The sequence below is a fragment of the Procambarus clarkii genome, chromosome 87, assembly GCF_040958095.1.
Source record: "Procambarus clarkii isolate CNS0578487 chromosome 87, FALCON_Pclarkii_2.0, whole genome shotgun sequence".
In the NCBI taxonomy this organism is placed as follows: domain Eukaryota; kingdom Metazoa; phylum Arthropoda; class Malacostraca; order Decapoda; family Cambaridae; genus Procambarus; species Procambarus clarkii.
In genome coordinates, this window is record NC_091236.1 from 8,892,551 (window position 1) to 8,907,006 (window position 14,456).

At 45.2% G+C, this 14,456-nt stretch overlaps 1 protein-coding gene across 3 annotated transcripts in view; it reads right to left on the reverse strand.

Moving 5' to 3' along the window:
- The window catches only part of LOC123747058 (protogenin B), a 246,712-nt gene that overhangs the window by 53,311 nt on the left and 178,945 nt on the right, over nucleotides 1-14,456 (reverse strand). For all 3 annotated transcript variants that reach the window (XM_045729049.2, XM_069317379.1, XM_069317380.1), the window contains 4 exons: nucleotides 3,867-4,011; nucleotides 2,478-2,546; nucleotides 2,056-2,291; nucleotides 436-611 (listed from right to left, as the gene is read on the reverse strand). In XM_045729049.2, coding sequence (XP_045585005.1) covers nucleotides 436-611; nucleotides 2,056-2,291; nucleotides 2,478-2,546; nucleotides 3,867-4,011 — 626 coding nt within the window. The remainder of the gene's footprint in view (nucleotides 1-435; nucleotides 612-2,055; nucleotides 2,292-2,477; nucleotides 2,547-3,866; nucleotides 4,012-14,456) is intronic.

Below are 14,456 nucleotides of genomic sequence, written 5' to 3' on the forward strand. Positions count from 1 at the left end.
TCACCCAATACTTTTTCTGCTACCTTCTTGATGGACCAAAAATTCTCACTTGAATTTGATTTCTCATGTGTGTCGGGTTATTTGCTTCAGCCTTGTAAGTGTCATTTATTCTCTTCACCCGGTACTGTGAAACTGACCCACACCCGCACAGATTTGCTCCTACATAATGCCTCCCTTTTCACAATTTTTCATCATTTTAGTTTTATAAGCTATGCTCTACTATAAAAACTGCCACCCATATAATTAGCATTTAAAGAGACTTTTAAATATAAACAAAATACATATACTGTTGTACAGAATCATATTCAAATTTATTTAATGCTCGACTAAACACTGAAAATCAAATCAAGGAAGCATTTAATATTAAAGAGGAAATCATACATTATTGTACTTACAATAAGATTAATGAAATTTTAAGAGGAACATTAATGGTACCTGAGAAACAGTGGCTTCTCTCTGGGTGGCAGGGTTTACAGACTTGGCGGTGCAGGCGTAGCGGCCGGCACTCATGTTCTGCACACTTGACACCACTAACGTTCCCTGACCTATTATCAAAATGCCTTTTGTTCCATTTTTTATGTCCTCCCAGCCCTTAGTTTCACTTTCATTCACTGTAAATATATAAGAGTAGCTAATTAAAGGTAAGTCAAATTTCCTTCAAAATTAGGTTTCACAAATTTTAAGCTTATGGATTAATAGATATGTTTAGTTCAATATATATATTTTTCTTAGTTTGAAACAAAACTAGCTTAGAAACCTGAAGATGCCTATTATGCATTAACTCACATAGGTTAAAACTAGGCCTAAATAAATTGGTAATTAATAAACCAAATATAAAGTAACTGGTGCTTTTAAATGTATACACATTTTCACTATTCCTTATTATTATTTAAGTATATGGTTTTCCCTAAAATACATCTTATGTTAGATTTTACAAAACAGTTTTCATTACGCACTATTTAACTCTTTGTTTTAGTCGTTATCCAGATACCATTAGTCTTTCAGTACCGTCCTGTTTTCCATACAGTAAATTACTGTACTTTTAATGCACGTTTTGCACCGCTTCTTTCATTTGGTAAATTTTTGCATTCTTCTGTGCCTCTTGTGTACTCTCACGGAAACCTTTCAGTGTGTAGATTTGGAGTCAGTCATACTGATATTCTCTTGGCACAGATTAGGAATATTGTTTTAGGAATTACCAATAGTTAATTGGGAACACCTAAAAGCATGGAGCTTTGAATGTCTTCTGCCCATTTTCCAGGATAAACTATCTCTAAATGGTGTTGTGGGTATAAACTCAAGATTCCCCACAGTGTTGAGGTGGAGTGCGTTCACCCAGCACCTCACCAACACCTCTGGCTGGGTTGGAGTCTTCAAGAGGGAGGGTTTAGTGGGAACTAATTCTCAAGTGTTTGCCCCTGTTCACCCAGCCGTAAGTGGGGGAACTGATTATAAACCAACTGGCTCATTATGTCCCAGGAAATAAGTAGTAGGGTAACTATGGAATGGAGAAGCTCTAAGCCTACTAACACCTCATTAGTCATCTGCTCTTGTTCCCACCTATGTAGAAAACAATTGAAGTGTGCTTTCAAAATTACCACTCCTGACCACCTCTTAATCTAAAAGTTCTAATTATCCAGCTCATTATTCTTCCTTTAGTTGAAATAATTACTCAATTGTGCTCCTGAATGTGAGACTTTACAAAGAATAAAATCATTTGAGTACAAGAGAAAAAAATAAAATTAGTTTTGTCAATGACTTTCCTATACCGGTATACCCCTCTGTCATGAGGTTATAGGCAGGTGTTATACTACCAGTAATGTTCATGAGCTACTCACCTGGGTATACTTGTCCCTTCACCATTCAACAATGATGAATCACTATGATATCTAATGATAATACATACTACAGGCCTATTTTGTATTCCCTTAACTATATTGCTACCATTTTCATTTCTCCGGACAGAAAATGTACCTTACTCACAATCAAGATTGTAGCATTTAAGAATGAAAAGATGAAATATGATACCACAACACATAATTATGTCAAACTTACATTTTCGTTGCCAAGAGATTGTGGGGAGTGGCACGCCTGTTGCAAGACACTCAATGATTGCATCTTCTCCCTGTATAACTCTGAGTGGTTCTTTTGGGGAGAGAAAGGGGAAGGGTTTGTTGGGGGAGAGGAAGGTGGGAGGTTTGTAGCTGTCTTCCTCTTCCCTATCAAGAACTGTTACAGAAATGGCGCTGCTGCGGCGTTCCTTTCCTGCAACAGAGTTTGTCGCCAGGCACCTGGATGTTGATAGAATTTTGTTTATTATGTCATTAACTATGCATGGTGGTCATCATGGGAATAATTTATACACACATCAAATTACCCTCTTATATTTCACTGAAGAACTGTCAATAATGGTATCAAATTAAAAAGTTATCTTTTTGCATGTATGGCTTATATATGGTACAACAAACAGCACTTGCCTGTAAATGCCACTGTCAGTCCTCTGTACTTCAGTTATATGAAGAACTCCTGAGAAAGGGGTTGTGTACCTAGAAGATAAACAATTAAAAATAAATAAATTAGCTTCATATCAGTACAGTACTGTGATTTATGAAACAACCCGAAACTCGGGTCAGTACTTGTACTAGTATGTTACTATGAAGTATCGTATACAAAAAAAACATTTAACAAAGCAATGGCCTTTTCTGGTGGGGCCTTTCAGCAGTTCCTTGATGCTAAGCACTGGTCAAGCAGCCTATTCTCTCAATTTCACACACTGTAAAAACTGCAGTTGTTTTGTATAATCAGAAATGTACAAACCCAACCAACCCACCTAACCTATTTGGGCCAATGCACAGAAAATGTGAACATTATCAGAATTATGTTCTTCCTATGAGGGGGGCAGGGAAGTTTGGTGATACAAGATGTACTCAAACTGAGAAAACCAGAAAACATTTTAGCAACAAAACAAATAATCGCTTGAGAGAGACTGGGGACCAGAAGGTAGTAGTAGTGGTGGTGGTGGTGGTGGTGGTGGTGGTGGTGGTGGTGGTTGGGTTAGATGCAGCTACAATTCAGGGACGAATTTACCCCACTGTTCCTGTGTAGGGTAAAAACTCACAGCCTGGAGGATAAATGTCACCTTGAATGGACCTATTGGTCCATACAAGGGAGCTCTTATTTACATCCACCCTAAACTCATTCTTATGCATGTCTACCCTACTCTCAAAAACAATCCAGTGATCCCATGTCTAAATGGCAGAATTATCTGGTAATTTGTTCCATAAAATTATAAACCTATATCCAAATCAATATTTACCCAGGTAATTTCCTGATGATCTTTGGCATCCTACAGTGAGGCGAGTGCTAAATAGGCTTACAGGTTCCAGAAGATGAGAGGAAATGTCAGCACTGTGGAGAAATGCCTGACAGAGAACTGGAACATTATCTAACACAGTGCACAGTTACAAACTCAATAAGATTTCAATTTAGATTCAACAGAGCAGAAGTTGTTAAACACATTGGGCAAAATCTTACTGAAGTGACCATATGAGTCATAAATACTTATACTCCACCTAAGTAAAACGAAAACAAGCAACACTTAGTGGGCCAGCCAGAGGCTTAGGGCCCGTGCAGGAATTTCCCTGGAAAAAAACAAAAAGCAGTTACCCCCAACAATAGAGGTGTTAGGATTCCTGGAAGCTCTGGGTAACCAAACAAAATTATAGGTTAATGGCAGAATTATGAAGGGACCTCTCCTAAACTCTTAAGACCAATCGTTCAATGAACCAACATCTTTCTGTGACCTACAGTGGAGCAAGAGTCTGATGCCCACACTTCAAATGTAGATTGTGTGTACACACACACACCTGTTATCTTGAGGTAGAGGTTGTTGGTCGTGGGTCCAGGTGAGTGAGGCTGGGGGCTGTGAGTCAATTTGGCACGAGAGTCTCAGCGCCTCGCCCACCACAACGGTAACATTGGAAGGGGTCACTATGAAGTTCTTAGTCAAACCTGAAATAAGCAAATATGTGTCACTGGAAACATAGAATACTGTATAAGACATCGAACCATACACATAAAAATACAAAAAGAAAGGAATGTACAGTGTAATGAGGTTTTGGTCTCTCCTGTACCCTTATTAAGCTATTGTGACTTATTTTCTTCATAAATACAATTTTCCTTCATGTATAAACTTATATATACATTAATGTGCAATATTTAAATGTGCATTTTTATAATCAAAAGAATATACTTGGTCTAAGGATATCGAGAATCATCAAAATAGTACATCGCAGTAATAAGATAAATTTAGTTACAATATGGTCAAGGTAGGTGAAATCCAACCCTACCTTCTCAAGGTAACTCAGCTAATACTCTACACCAAGTAGAAACTGCAAGATAAACAAAACATCCCCACATTATCCTATCCACCTGCTTAAACAAAACATCCCTCACATCCCCCCACCTGCAGCTTAAAACATCCACCACATTCCCCCCCCCCCACCTGCAGCTTAAAACATCCACCACATTCCCCCCCCCCACCTGCAGCTTAAAACATCCACCACATTCCCCCCCCCCCACCTGCAGCTTAAAACATCCACCACATTCCCCCCCCCCCACCTGCAGCTTAAAACATCCACCACATTCCCCCCCCCCCCACCTGCAGCTTAAACAAAACATCCCCCACATACCCTCACCTGCAACATAAAACATTCCACAACCACCTGTAGCTTAAACATCCCTCACATGCAACATAAAACTCCCCCCCCCCCCACCTGCAGCTTAAACATTCCCCATATTATGTAAGTAATGAAGAAATATGATATATTTACTCACTATAATGTTGGTGCTGAATGTAGAACATAAAATACATATTTTTACTCTGAAATATGTGTAAAATTTACTCTTTTTATTAATTGTATAACAAAATTAAACAAAACTAAGTGGCAGGTGACGCCATAGGCAGTCAACGATCCAAGCGACAAAATTATGGAACGACTTATTCAAGATATATTGTTACTTTGAGGATATATTTTATTTTATTTGGTTTGGTTTGGTACAGGAGGCTGATATACTCCGGGCAACAATATATCTTGGATAAGTTGCTCCACAACATTGTCACTTGGATCGTCGACTTCCTATGGCGTCACCTGCCACTTAGTTTCGTCTAATTTCATTATAAAATGAGTAAAAGAGTAAATTTTACTCATATTTCAGAGTATAAATATGTTTTTCATGTTCTACATTCAGCACCAACATCATAGTGAGTAAATATATAATTTTTCTTCATTATTTACGTAATGCTTTGGGTAATTAGACGGACCCGCTTGAACAAAACGTCCCCCCCCTACCACCAGCAGCTTAAGCAAAACAATGTAAAGAGCAGCAGTGGTCACAACATTAGTTAGCTTCACGCATCAGCTGCAAGGACCCTGCATCATCAATTGAATTTACACACTCCAGGGAGCGGTGAGCCAGTAATTGAGCAAGCCTCCTCATTCGCCCTGGCCCTTGGGGCTGGCCCTTGGGGCTGGCCCTTGGGGCTGGGAGCGCTAGGTCACACGTGAGGAAATTGGAGGTTAGATTGTTGGGATGGAGTCTATGGTTCGGGGAGGGGGGGCTGGAGTCTATGGTTCGGGGAGGGAGACTGGAGTCTATGGTCTGGGAGAGGGCTGGAATCTATGGTCCGGGGGGCGTGGGCTGGAGTCTATGGTCCGGGGGGCGTGGGCTGGAGTCTATGGTCCGGGGAACTGGAGTCTATGGTCCGGGGAACTGGAGTCTATGGTCCGGGGGGGGGGGCTGGAGTCTATGGGCTGTTATAGCCTTGTTTAAGTGTAGCTGTATGTTGGTGCTAAGCCTGAAGACTTTTCTGAGTCTACCTAAAGCTGTTTTAGTTTTGATTATTCTGTCCTTCACGAGTTCTGATTCATGTTCTATTAATCTTGAGTTCCAGGGTGAGAGAATAGTGGAGGGCTGGAGGGAGGGCCTGGGAGGGAAGTGGGTAGGCAGGGAGTTTTTTTTTCTTTGGCTGGGGGAGTAAAGAGGAAAAAAATGATGGCGAGGCACAGATGAAGGGAAAGTTTGGAAATCGGAAATATAGTGCAAGTTATGATAACAGACGGACTGTCCGCCTTGCTGACACGATGTGCAGGGAGGAAAGTGAGGGCTTGGGGACGAAAGAGGGAGGTAGGTAGGTCGTGAGGGCCTGGGAGGGAGAGAAGCGGTGGGGACCTGGGAGGGAGGGAAGGTGGTGAGGGCCTGGGAGGGAGAAGAAGTAGACAGGGAGGCGGTGAGTGCCCGGGAGGGAGGGAGGCGATGAGGGCCCGGGAGGGAGGCAGAGTAAGGAAGAGAGCAGTGTGGGTGTGAGAAGAGAGAGTGGAGTACGAGGGAGAGAGAAGAGAGAGTGACGCTACGCACATGGAGTTTTACCCTCCCCCCCGGCCCACCGACCCCCCCGTGAAAAATCAATGAGATTCCTGGCGTGGTTTGGATCACGTGGGCTGTTGCTGCTGCTGCTGCTGCTGTTGTTGCATCTGTGCAGGCCCCTTCCCGTTGCTGCTGCTCCTGCTGCTGCATCTCCCGTGCAGGCCCCCTTCCTGTTGCTGCTGTTGCATCTCCCGTGCTGGGCCCCCTTCCCGTTGCTGCTGTTGCATCTCTCGTGCTGGCCCTCCCTTCCTGTTGCTGCTGTTGCATCTCCCGTGCTGGCCCCATTCCTGTTGCTGTTGTTGCATCTCCCTTGCTGGCCCTCCCTTCCTGTTGCTGCTGTTGCATCTCCCGTGCAGGCCCTCCCTTCCTGTTGCTGCTGTTGCATCTCCCGTGCAGGCCCTCCCTTCCTGTTGCTGCTGTTGCATCTCCCGTGCAGGCCCCCTTCCTGTTGCTGTTGTTGCATCTCCCGTGCAGGCCCTCCCTTCCTGTTGCTGCTGTTGCATCTCCCGTGCAGGCCCCCTTCCTGTTGCTGCTGTTGCATCTCCCTTGCAGGGCCCCTTCCTGTTGCTGCTGTTGCATCTCCCTTGCAGGGCCCCTTCCTGTTGCTGCTGTTGCATCTCCCGTGCAGGCCCTCCCTTCCTGTTGCTCCTGTTGCATCTCCCGTGCAGGCCCCCTTCCTGTTGCTGCTGTTGCATCTCCCGTGCAGGCCCTCCCTTCCTGTTGCTCCTGTTGCATCTCCCGTGCTGGCCCCCTTCCTGTTGCTGCTGCTGCATCTCCCTTGCACGCTTGTGCTGCAGCTGTTATTGTAATCTTTGTTGATGCATATCTCGCCCCCTTCTGCTGCTGCTGTGTTAATTATAATTGTTACCTGTAATTGATAATTGTAAGTCTATCTGCTCCTGTTAATTTTAAGTGTTAACAAAACACAATTGAATGACAGTGCCTACATAACCCTGGACAAGCCTGGCCTCGAGCCTGGCCTCGGGTCGGGCTTGGGGAGTAGAAGAACTCCCAGAACCCCATCAAGCAGGACAAGAGGGGTTTAGAACAGGGCGCCCCCCTGCCTCTCACACTTATTAGACCACTATGACATAGAGCCTTAGCTGCCATACAAGACCAGCAAAACACTGATATAATTAATATACACAAAGGTCGTGGAAAAGCATTCGACAAATGTGACCATCCTGGTCGAGGACCGGGCCGCGGGGACGCTAAAGCCCCGAAATCATCTCTCAAGATAACCTCAAGATGGTGTTATTGCACACAATATGCGCTCGAAAGGAATTATTGGAACAAATAGGAAGATGGATCTATAATTTCCTAGCGAACGGATCTCAAGAGTGTAATTGTCAAAAATGAAAAATCCGGACCATCCACCGTTAAAAGCTCAGTCCCCCAGGGTACTCCCGCAGGGTACTCCCGCAGGGTACTCCCCCAGGGTACTCCCGCAGGGTACTCCCCCAGGGTACTCCCGCAGGGTACTCCCCCAGGGTACTCCCGCAGGGTACTCCCCCAGGGTACTCCCGCAGGGTACTCCCCCAGGGTACTCCCGCAGGGTACTCCCCCAGGGTACTCCCGCAGGGTACTCCCCCAGGGTACTCCCGCAGGGTACTCCCCCAGGGTACTCCCGCAGGGTACTCCCCCAGGGTACTCCCCCAGGGTACTCCCCCAGGGTACTGTGCTTGCTCCGGTACCCTTTCTCTCTGAAATAGACGACGATACCGTATCATCCTTTGCAGATACCACTAGGATTTTTATGAGAGCAGGCACTATAGAGGGCACAGCGAGTGCTGTCAAGGCAAGTAACAGAATCTGTAGATTAGCAGACGTTGTCACAGCTCCACTAAGACTAGGCTACTTGCTATACATCCAGGTGATACATCCAACGGTGATACATACAATGATGTATGATGTATCATAAGAAGTGTATGGACCAATGACCCTATAATACCTCTACGGCTCAAACAATTCAACCTGTCCTCTTATAAACAACGTTGCATTTCGCTCGTATGCGTTACCTACGGCCAGGAATTGTCGTACTAGAAAATGGTAGAGGCTGGCGAAAGTAACGTACTATTCCGTTTTCTGTTTTGGGTCCTCTGGACGGTTAGGAGAGGTCACTTTACATCGACCGTTTTTTTGACGTTTGGGAAATCTTAGGATAAGGACGGGCTGAACAATTATGTACTAGCGGAAGGACCTATAATTAAGATATGATAAATTGTATATATGTAGCTACTGAAGTGAAGGATTGTAACTAGCTGATATTATAATAGGTTAGATATAATTGTACTGGTACTTCGTTACTCGGATAAGTTGTGACAGGATCTTATACCGATATAACATGAACAACCCAGCGGGTTTTCTTCCTATTGGGGAGTGTTGTACATGCTGCTATGGCGGTGTGTCCACTCACAGGATGGGTGGCGCTGCCCAATACTGTCACTATGGCGGTGTGTCCACTCACAGGATGAGTGGCGCTGCCCAATACTGTCACTATGGCGGTGTGTCCACTCACAGGATGAGTGGCGCTGCCCAATACTGTCACTATGGCGGTGTGTCCACTCACAGGATGGGTGGCGCTGCCCAATACTGTCACTATGGCGGTGTGTCCACTCACAGGATGAGTGGCGCTGCCCAATCCTGTCACTATGGCGGTGTGTCCACTCACAGGATGAGTGGCGCTGCCCAATACTGTCACTATGGCGGTGTGTTCACTCACAGGATGAGTGGCGCTGCCCAATACTGTCACTATGGCGGTGTGTCCACTCACAGGATGGGTGGCGCTGCCCAATACTGTCACTATGGCGGTGTGTTCACTCACAGGATGAGTGGCGCTGCCCAATACTGTCACTATGGCGGTGTGTCCACTCACAGGATGGGTGGCGCTGCCCAATACTGTCACTATGGCGGTGTGTTCACTCACAGGATGAGTGGCGCTGCCCAATACTGTCACTATGGCGGTGTGTCCACTCACAGGATGAGTGGCGCTGCCCAGTACTGTCACTATGGTGGTGTGTCCACTCACAGGATGAGTGGCGCTGCCCAATACTGTCACTATGGCGGTGTGTCCACTCACAGGATGAGTGGCGCTGCCCAATACTGTCACTATGGCGGTGTGTTCACTCACAGGATGAGTGGCGCTGCCCAATACTGCCACTATGGCGGTGTGTCCACTCACAGGATGAGTGGCGCTGCCCAATACTGTCACTATGGCGGTGTGTCCACTCACAGGATGAGTGGCGCTGCCCAATACTGTCACTATGGCGGTGTGTCCACTCACAGGATGAGTGGCGCTGCCCAATACTGTCACTATGGCGGTGTGTCCACTCACAGGATGAGTGACGCTGCCCAATACTGTCACTATGGCGGTGTGTCCACTCACAGGATGAGTGGCGCTGCCCAATACTGTCACTATGGCGGTGTGTCCACTCACAGGATGAGTGGCGCTGCCCAATACTGTCACTATGGCGGTGTGTCCACTCACAGGATGAGTGGCGCTGCCAAATACTGTCACTATGGCGGTGTGTCCACTCACAGGATGAGTGGCGCTGCCCAATACTGTCACTATGGCGGTGTGTCCACTCACAGGATGAGTGGCGCTGCCCAATACTGTCACTATGGCGGTGTGTCCACTCACAGGATGAGTGGCGCTGCCCAATACTGTCACTATGGCGGTGTGTCCACTCACAGGATGGGTGGCGCTGCCCAATACTGTCACTATGGCGGTGTGTCCACTCACAGGATGAGTGGCGCTGCCCAATACTGTCACTATGGCGGTGTGTCCACTCACAGGATGAGTGGCGCTGCCCAATACTGTCACTATGGCGGTGTGTTCACTCACAGGATGAGTGGCGCTGCCCAATACTGTCACTATGGCGGTGTGTCCACTCACAGGATGGGTGGCGCTGCCCAATACTGTCACTATGGCGGTGTGTTCACTCACAGGATGAGTGGCGCTGCCCAATACTGTCACTATGGCGGTGTGTCCACTCACAGGATGGGTGGCGCTGCCCAATACTGTCACTATGGCGGTGTGTTCACTCACAGGATGAGTGGCGCTGCCCAATACTGTCACTATGGCGGTGTGTCCACTCACAGGATGAGTGGCGCTGCCCAGTACTGTCACTATGGTGGTGTGTCCACTCACAGGATGAGTGGCGCTGCCCAATACTGTCACTATGGCGGTGTGTCCACTCACAGGATGAGTGGCGCTGCCCAATACTGTCACTATGGCGGTGTGTTCACTCACAGGATGAGTGGCGCTGCCCAATACTGCCACTATGGCGGTGTGTCCACTCACAGGATGAGTGGCGCTGCCCAATACTGTCACTATGGCGGTGTGTCCACTCACAGGATGAGTGGCGCTGCCCAATACTGTCACTATGGCGGTGTGTCCACTCACAGGATGGGTGGCGCTGCCCAATACTGTCACTATGGCGGTGTGTCCACTCACAGGATGGGTGGCGCTGCCAAATACTGTCACTATGGCGGTGTGTCCACTCACAGGATGAGTGGCGCTGCCCAATACTGTCACTATGGCGGTGTGTCCACTCACAGGATGGGTGGCGCTGCCCAATACTGTCACTATGGCGGTGTGTCCACTCACAGGATGGGTGGCGCTGCCCAATACTGTCACTATGGCGGTGTGTCCACTCACAGGATGGGTGGCACTGCCCAATACTGTCACTATGGCGGTGTGTCCACTCACAGGATGAGTGGCGCTGCCCAATACTGTCACTATGGCAAAAACGTTTAGGAGCTTTGAAACTTCACGACCCAGGTTTGTTATTATTATAAACACACTGGCAAGAGAGTTGTACAGGTTCGTTAGTGGGTTGGTGAAATGTTTGCCGACTCCTGGCCTAGGCTGAAGGGTCAATGATGGACCAAAACGCGACATGTTCATTTCACGTGTGTGCGCTGGGTCGTTTAACACACGTTCAATTGGGCTCTATTTACCTAACTATTAGTGGCTTTTTGCGAATTGGGAGAAAAATACGGATCGCTGGCAAACTTTTTCTCTATTTACATATTTTGCTGTTGATTTAGGCTAATTTATGACGCTGGATGTGTGTGTATTGACACACGATGTGGTGTTAGTGAGTCAATCACTGTGTGTGTGTGTGTGTGTGTTTACTAGTTGTGTTTTGCGGGGGTTGAGCTTTGCTCTTTCGGCCCGCCTCTCAACTGTCAATCAACTGTTTTACTAACTACTTTTTTTTTTCCACACCACACACACCCCAGGAAGCAGCCCGTGACAGCTGACTAACTCCCAGGTACCTATTTACTACTAGGTAACAGGGGCACTTAGGGTGAAAGAAACTTTGCCCATTTGTTTCTGCCTCGTGCGGGAATCGAACCCGCGCCACAGAATTACGAGTCCTGCGCGCTATCCACCAGGCTACGAGGCCCCTGTGTGTGTGTGTGTGTGTGTGTGTGTGTGTGTGTGTGTGTGTGTGTGTGTGTGTGTGTGTGTACTCACCTAATTGTACTTGCGGGGTTTGAGCTCTGACTCTTTGGTCCCGCCTCTCAACTGTCAATCAACTGATGTACAGGTTCCTGAGCCTACTGGGCTCTATCATATCTACATTTAAAACTGTGTATGGCGTCAGCCTCCACCACATCACTGCCTAGTGCATTCCATTTACTAACCACTCTGACACAGAAAAAGTTCTTTCTAATGTCTCTGTGGCTCATTTGGGTAGTCAGCTTCCACCTGTGTCCCCTTGTTCGTGTGCCACCCGTGTTAAATAATCGATCCATGTCCACCCTGTCAGTTCCCCTGAGAATTTTGTATGTGGTGATTATGTCTCCCCTAGCTCTTCTGTTTTCCAGCGACGTGAGGTGCAGTTACGGAGTCAGTCCTCATAACTCATGCCTCTTAGTTCTTGGACTAGCCTAGTGGCATACCTCTGAACTTTTTCCAGCTTTCGTCTTGTGCTTATATATATATAAATATATATATATATATATATATAAATATATATATATATATATATATATATATATATATATATATATATATATATATATATATACATATATATATATATGTCGTACCTAATAGCCAGAACGCACTTCTCAGCCTACTATGCAAGGCCCGATTTGCCTAATAAGCCTAGTTTTCATGAATTAATGTTTTTTCGTCTACCTAACCTACCTAACCTAACCTAACCTAGCTTTTTTTGGCTACCTAACCTAACCTTACCTATAAATATAGGTTAGGTTAGGTTAGGTAGGGTTGGGTAGGTTCGGTCATATATCTACGTTAATTTTAACTCCAATAAAAAAAATTGACCTCATACATAGAGAAAAGGGTTGCTTTATCATTTCATAAGAAAAAAATTATAGTAAATATATTAATTCAGGAAAACTTGGCTTATTAGGCAAATCGGGCCTTGAATAGTAGGCTGAGAAGTGAGTTCTGGCTACTAGGTACGACATATATATATATATATATATATATATATATATATATATATATATATATATATATATATATATATATATATATATATATACACAGTACTGTATATAGTATATTTTGGTAGGAGTCTTTCTTGTAAACATATGTTGAATATGACCGAAAGTATAAGATTAATAATTAATTAATTATTAATAATTAATAATTAATAATTCTAACACGAATCTTCTCAATATTTGTTACGTCCTTCTTCACTGTCGAAGGTAATTGATAAATTAACTCTCCAAAATTCATTCTTTATTCCTGGTCTGACGCCTGAACGCGTTTCGTAATGCTTATTACATTTTCAAAGACTTAGTTTACACATAAAATACATTCATACATATACTCGTTTTGGGTGAGGTGACATGGCACAAAAGTTTTGGGAGAGGTGACAAATCTATACCAGAACACGAAACAATGGGTGAGAGAACATAAGAATGGAAGTAACTGCAGAAGGCCTATTGGCCCATACTTCCTCTTGCTACTTCCATGTTGGTTCGGGGTCTTGAAGTGAGTAGAATATAGTTGTGCATCAATTTATCAATTACCTTCGACAGTGAAGAAGAACGTATAAATATTATATATATATATATATATATATATATATATATATATATATATATATATATATATATATATATATATATATATATATATATGAATGAAAACTCACACCCCAGAAGTGACTCGAACCCATACTCCCAGAAGCAACGCAACTGGTAACTACAGGGCGCCTTAATCCGCTTGACCATCACGGCCGTCAAAAGGAAGTGATAGCCGAGGCTATTTGAGCCACTTCCCCGACGGCAACTCGGATGGTAATCTTGGGCATAGCATTTCACCAAATCACCTCATTCTTTGGGGCACACGTGAGGAACACAAAAACAATGGGTGAAACAAAAACAATTTTGTGTTCCTCACGTGTGCCCCAAAGAATGAGGTGATTTGGTGAAATGCTATGCCCAAGATTACCATCCGAGTTGCCGTCGGGGAAGTGCCTCAAATAGCCTCGGCTATCACTTCCTTTTGACGGCCGTGATGGTCAAGCGGATTAAGGCGCCCTGTAGTTACCAGTTGCGTTGCTTCTGGGAGTATGGGTTCGAGTCACTTCTGGGGTGTGAGTTTTCATTCGCATATAGTCCTGGGGACCATTCAGGCTTGTTCGCATATATATATATATATATATATATATATATATATATATATATATATATATATATATATATATATATATATATATATATATATATATCAATGCTAGAAAAAGCCCTTAACCTCTCTCTCGATGACCTACAGTGGAAACAAGCCTCTCTTCCCGTAAGACTTGGGGGCCTCGGAGTTCGAACAGCAACGCAAATCGCTGTTCCAGCCTTCCTGTCCTCCTTATCAGCATCCGACGACCTTGTGAAGGAAATTCTACCTGCCCACTTACATCAGCTGGCAGGTGTACATGATCCCAATTTTACACGCTGTGCCACAGAGTGGGCCTCTCGTGCAGGCCAATCACCTCAACCACCATCCCCAAAATCCCACAAGCAATCCAGCTGGGATGGTCCCATTG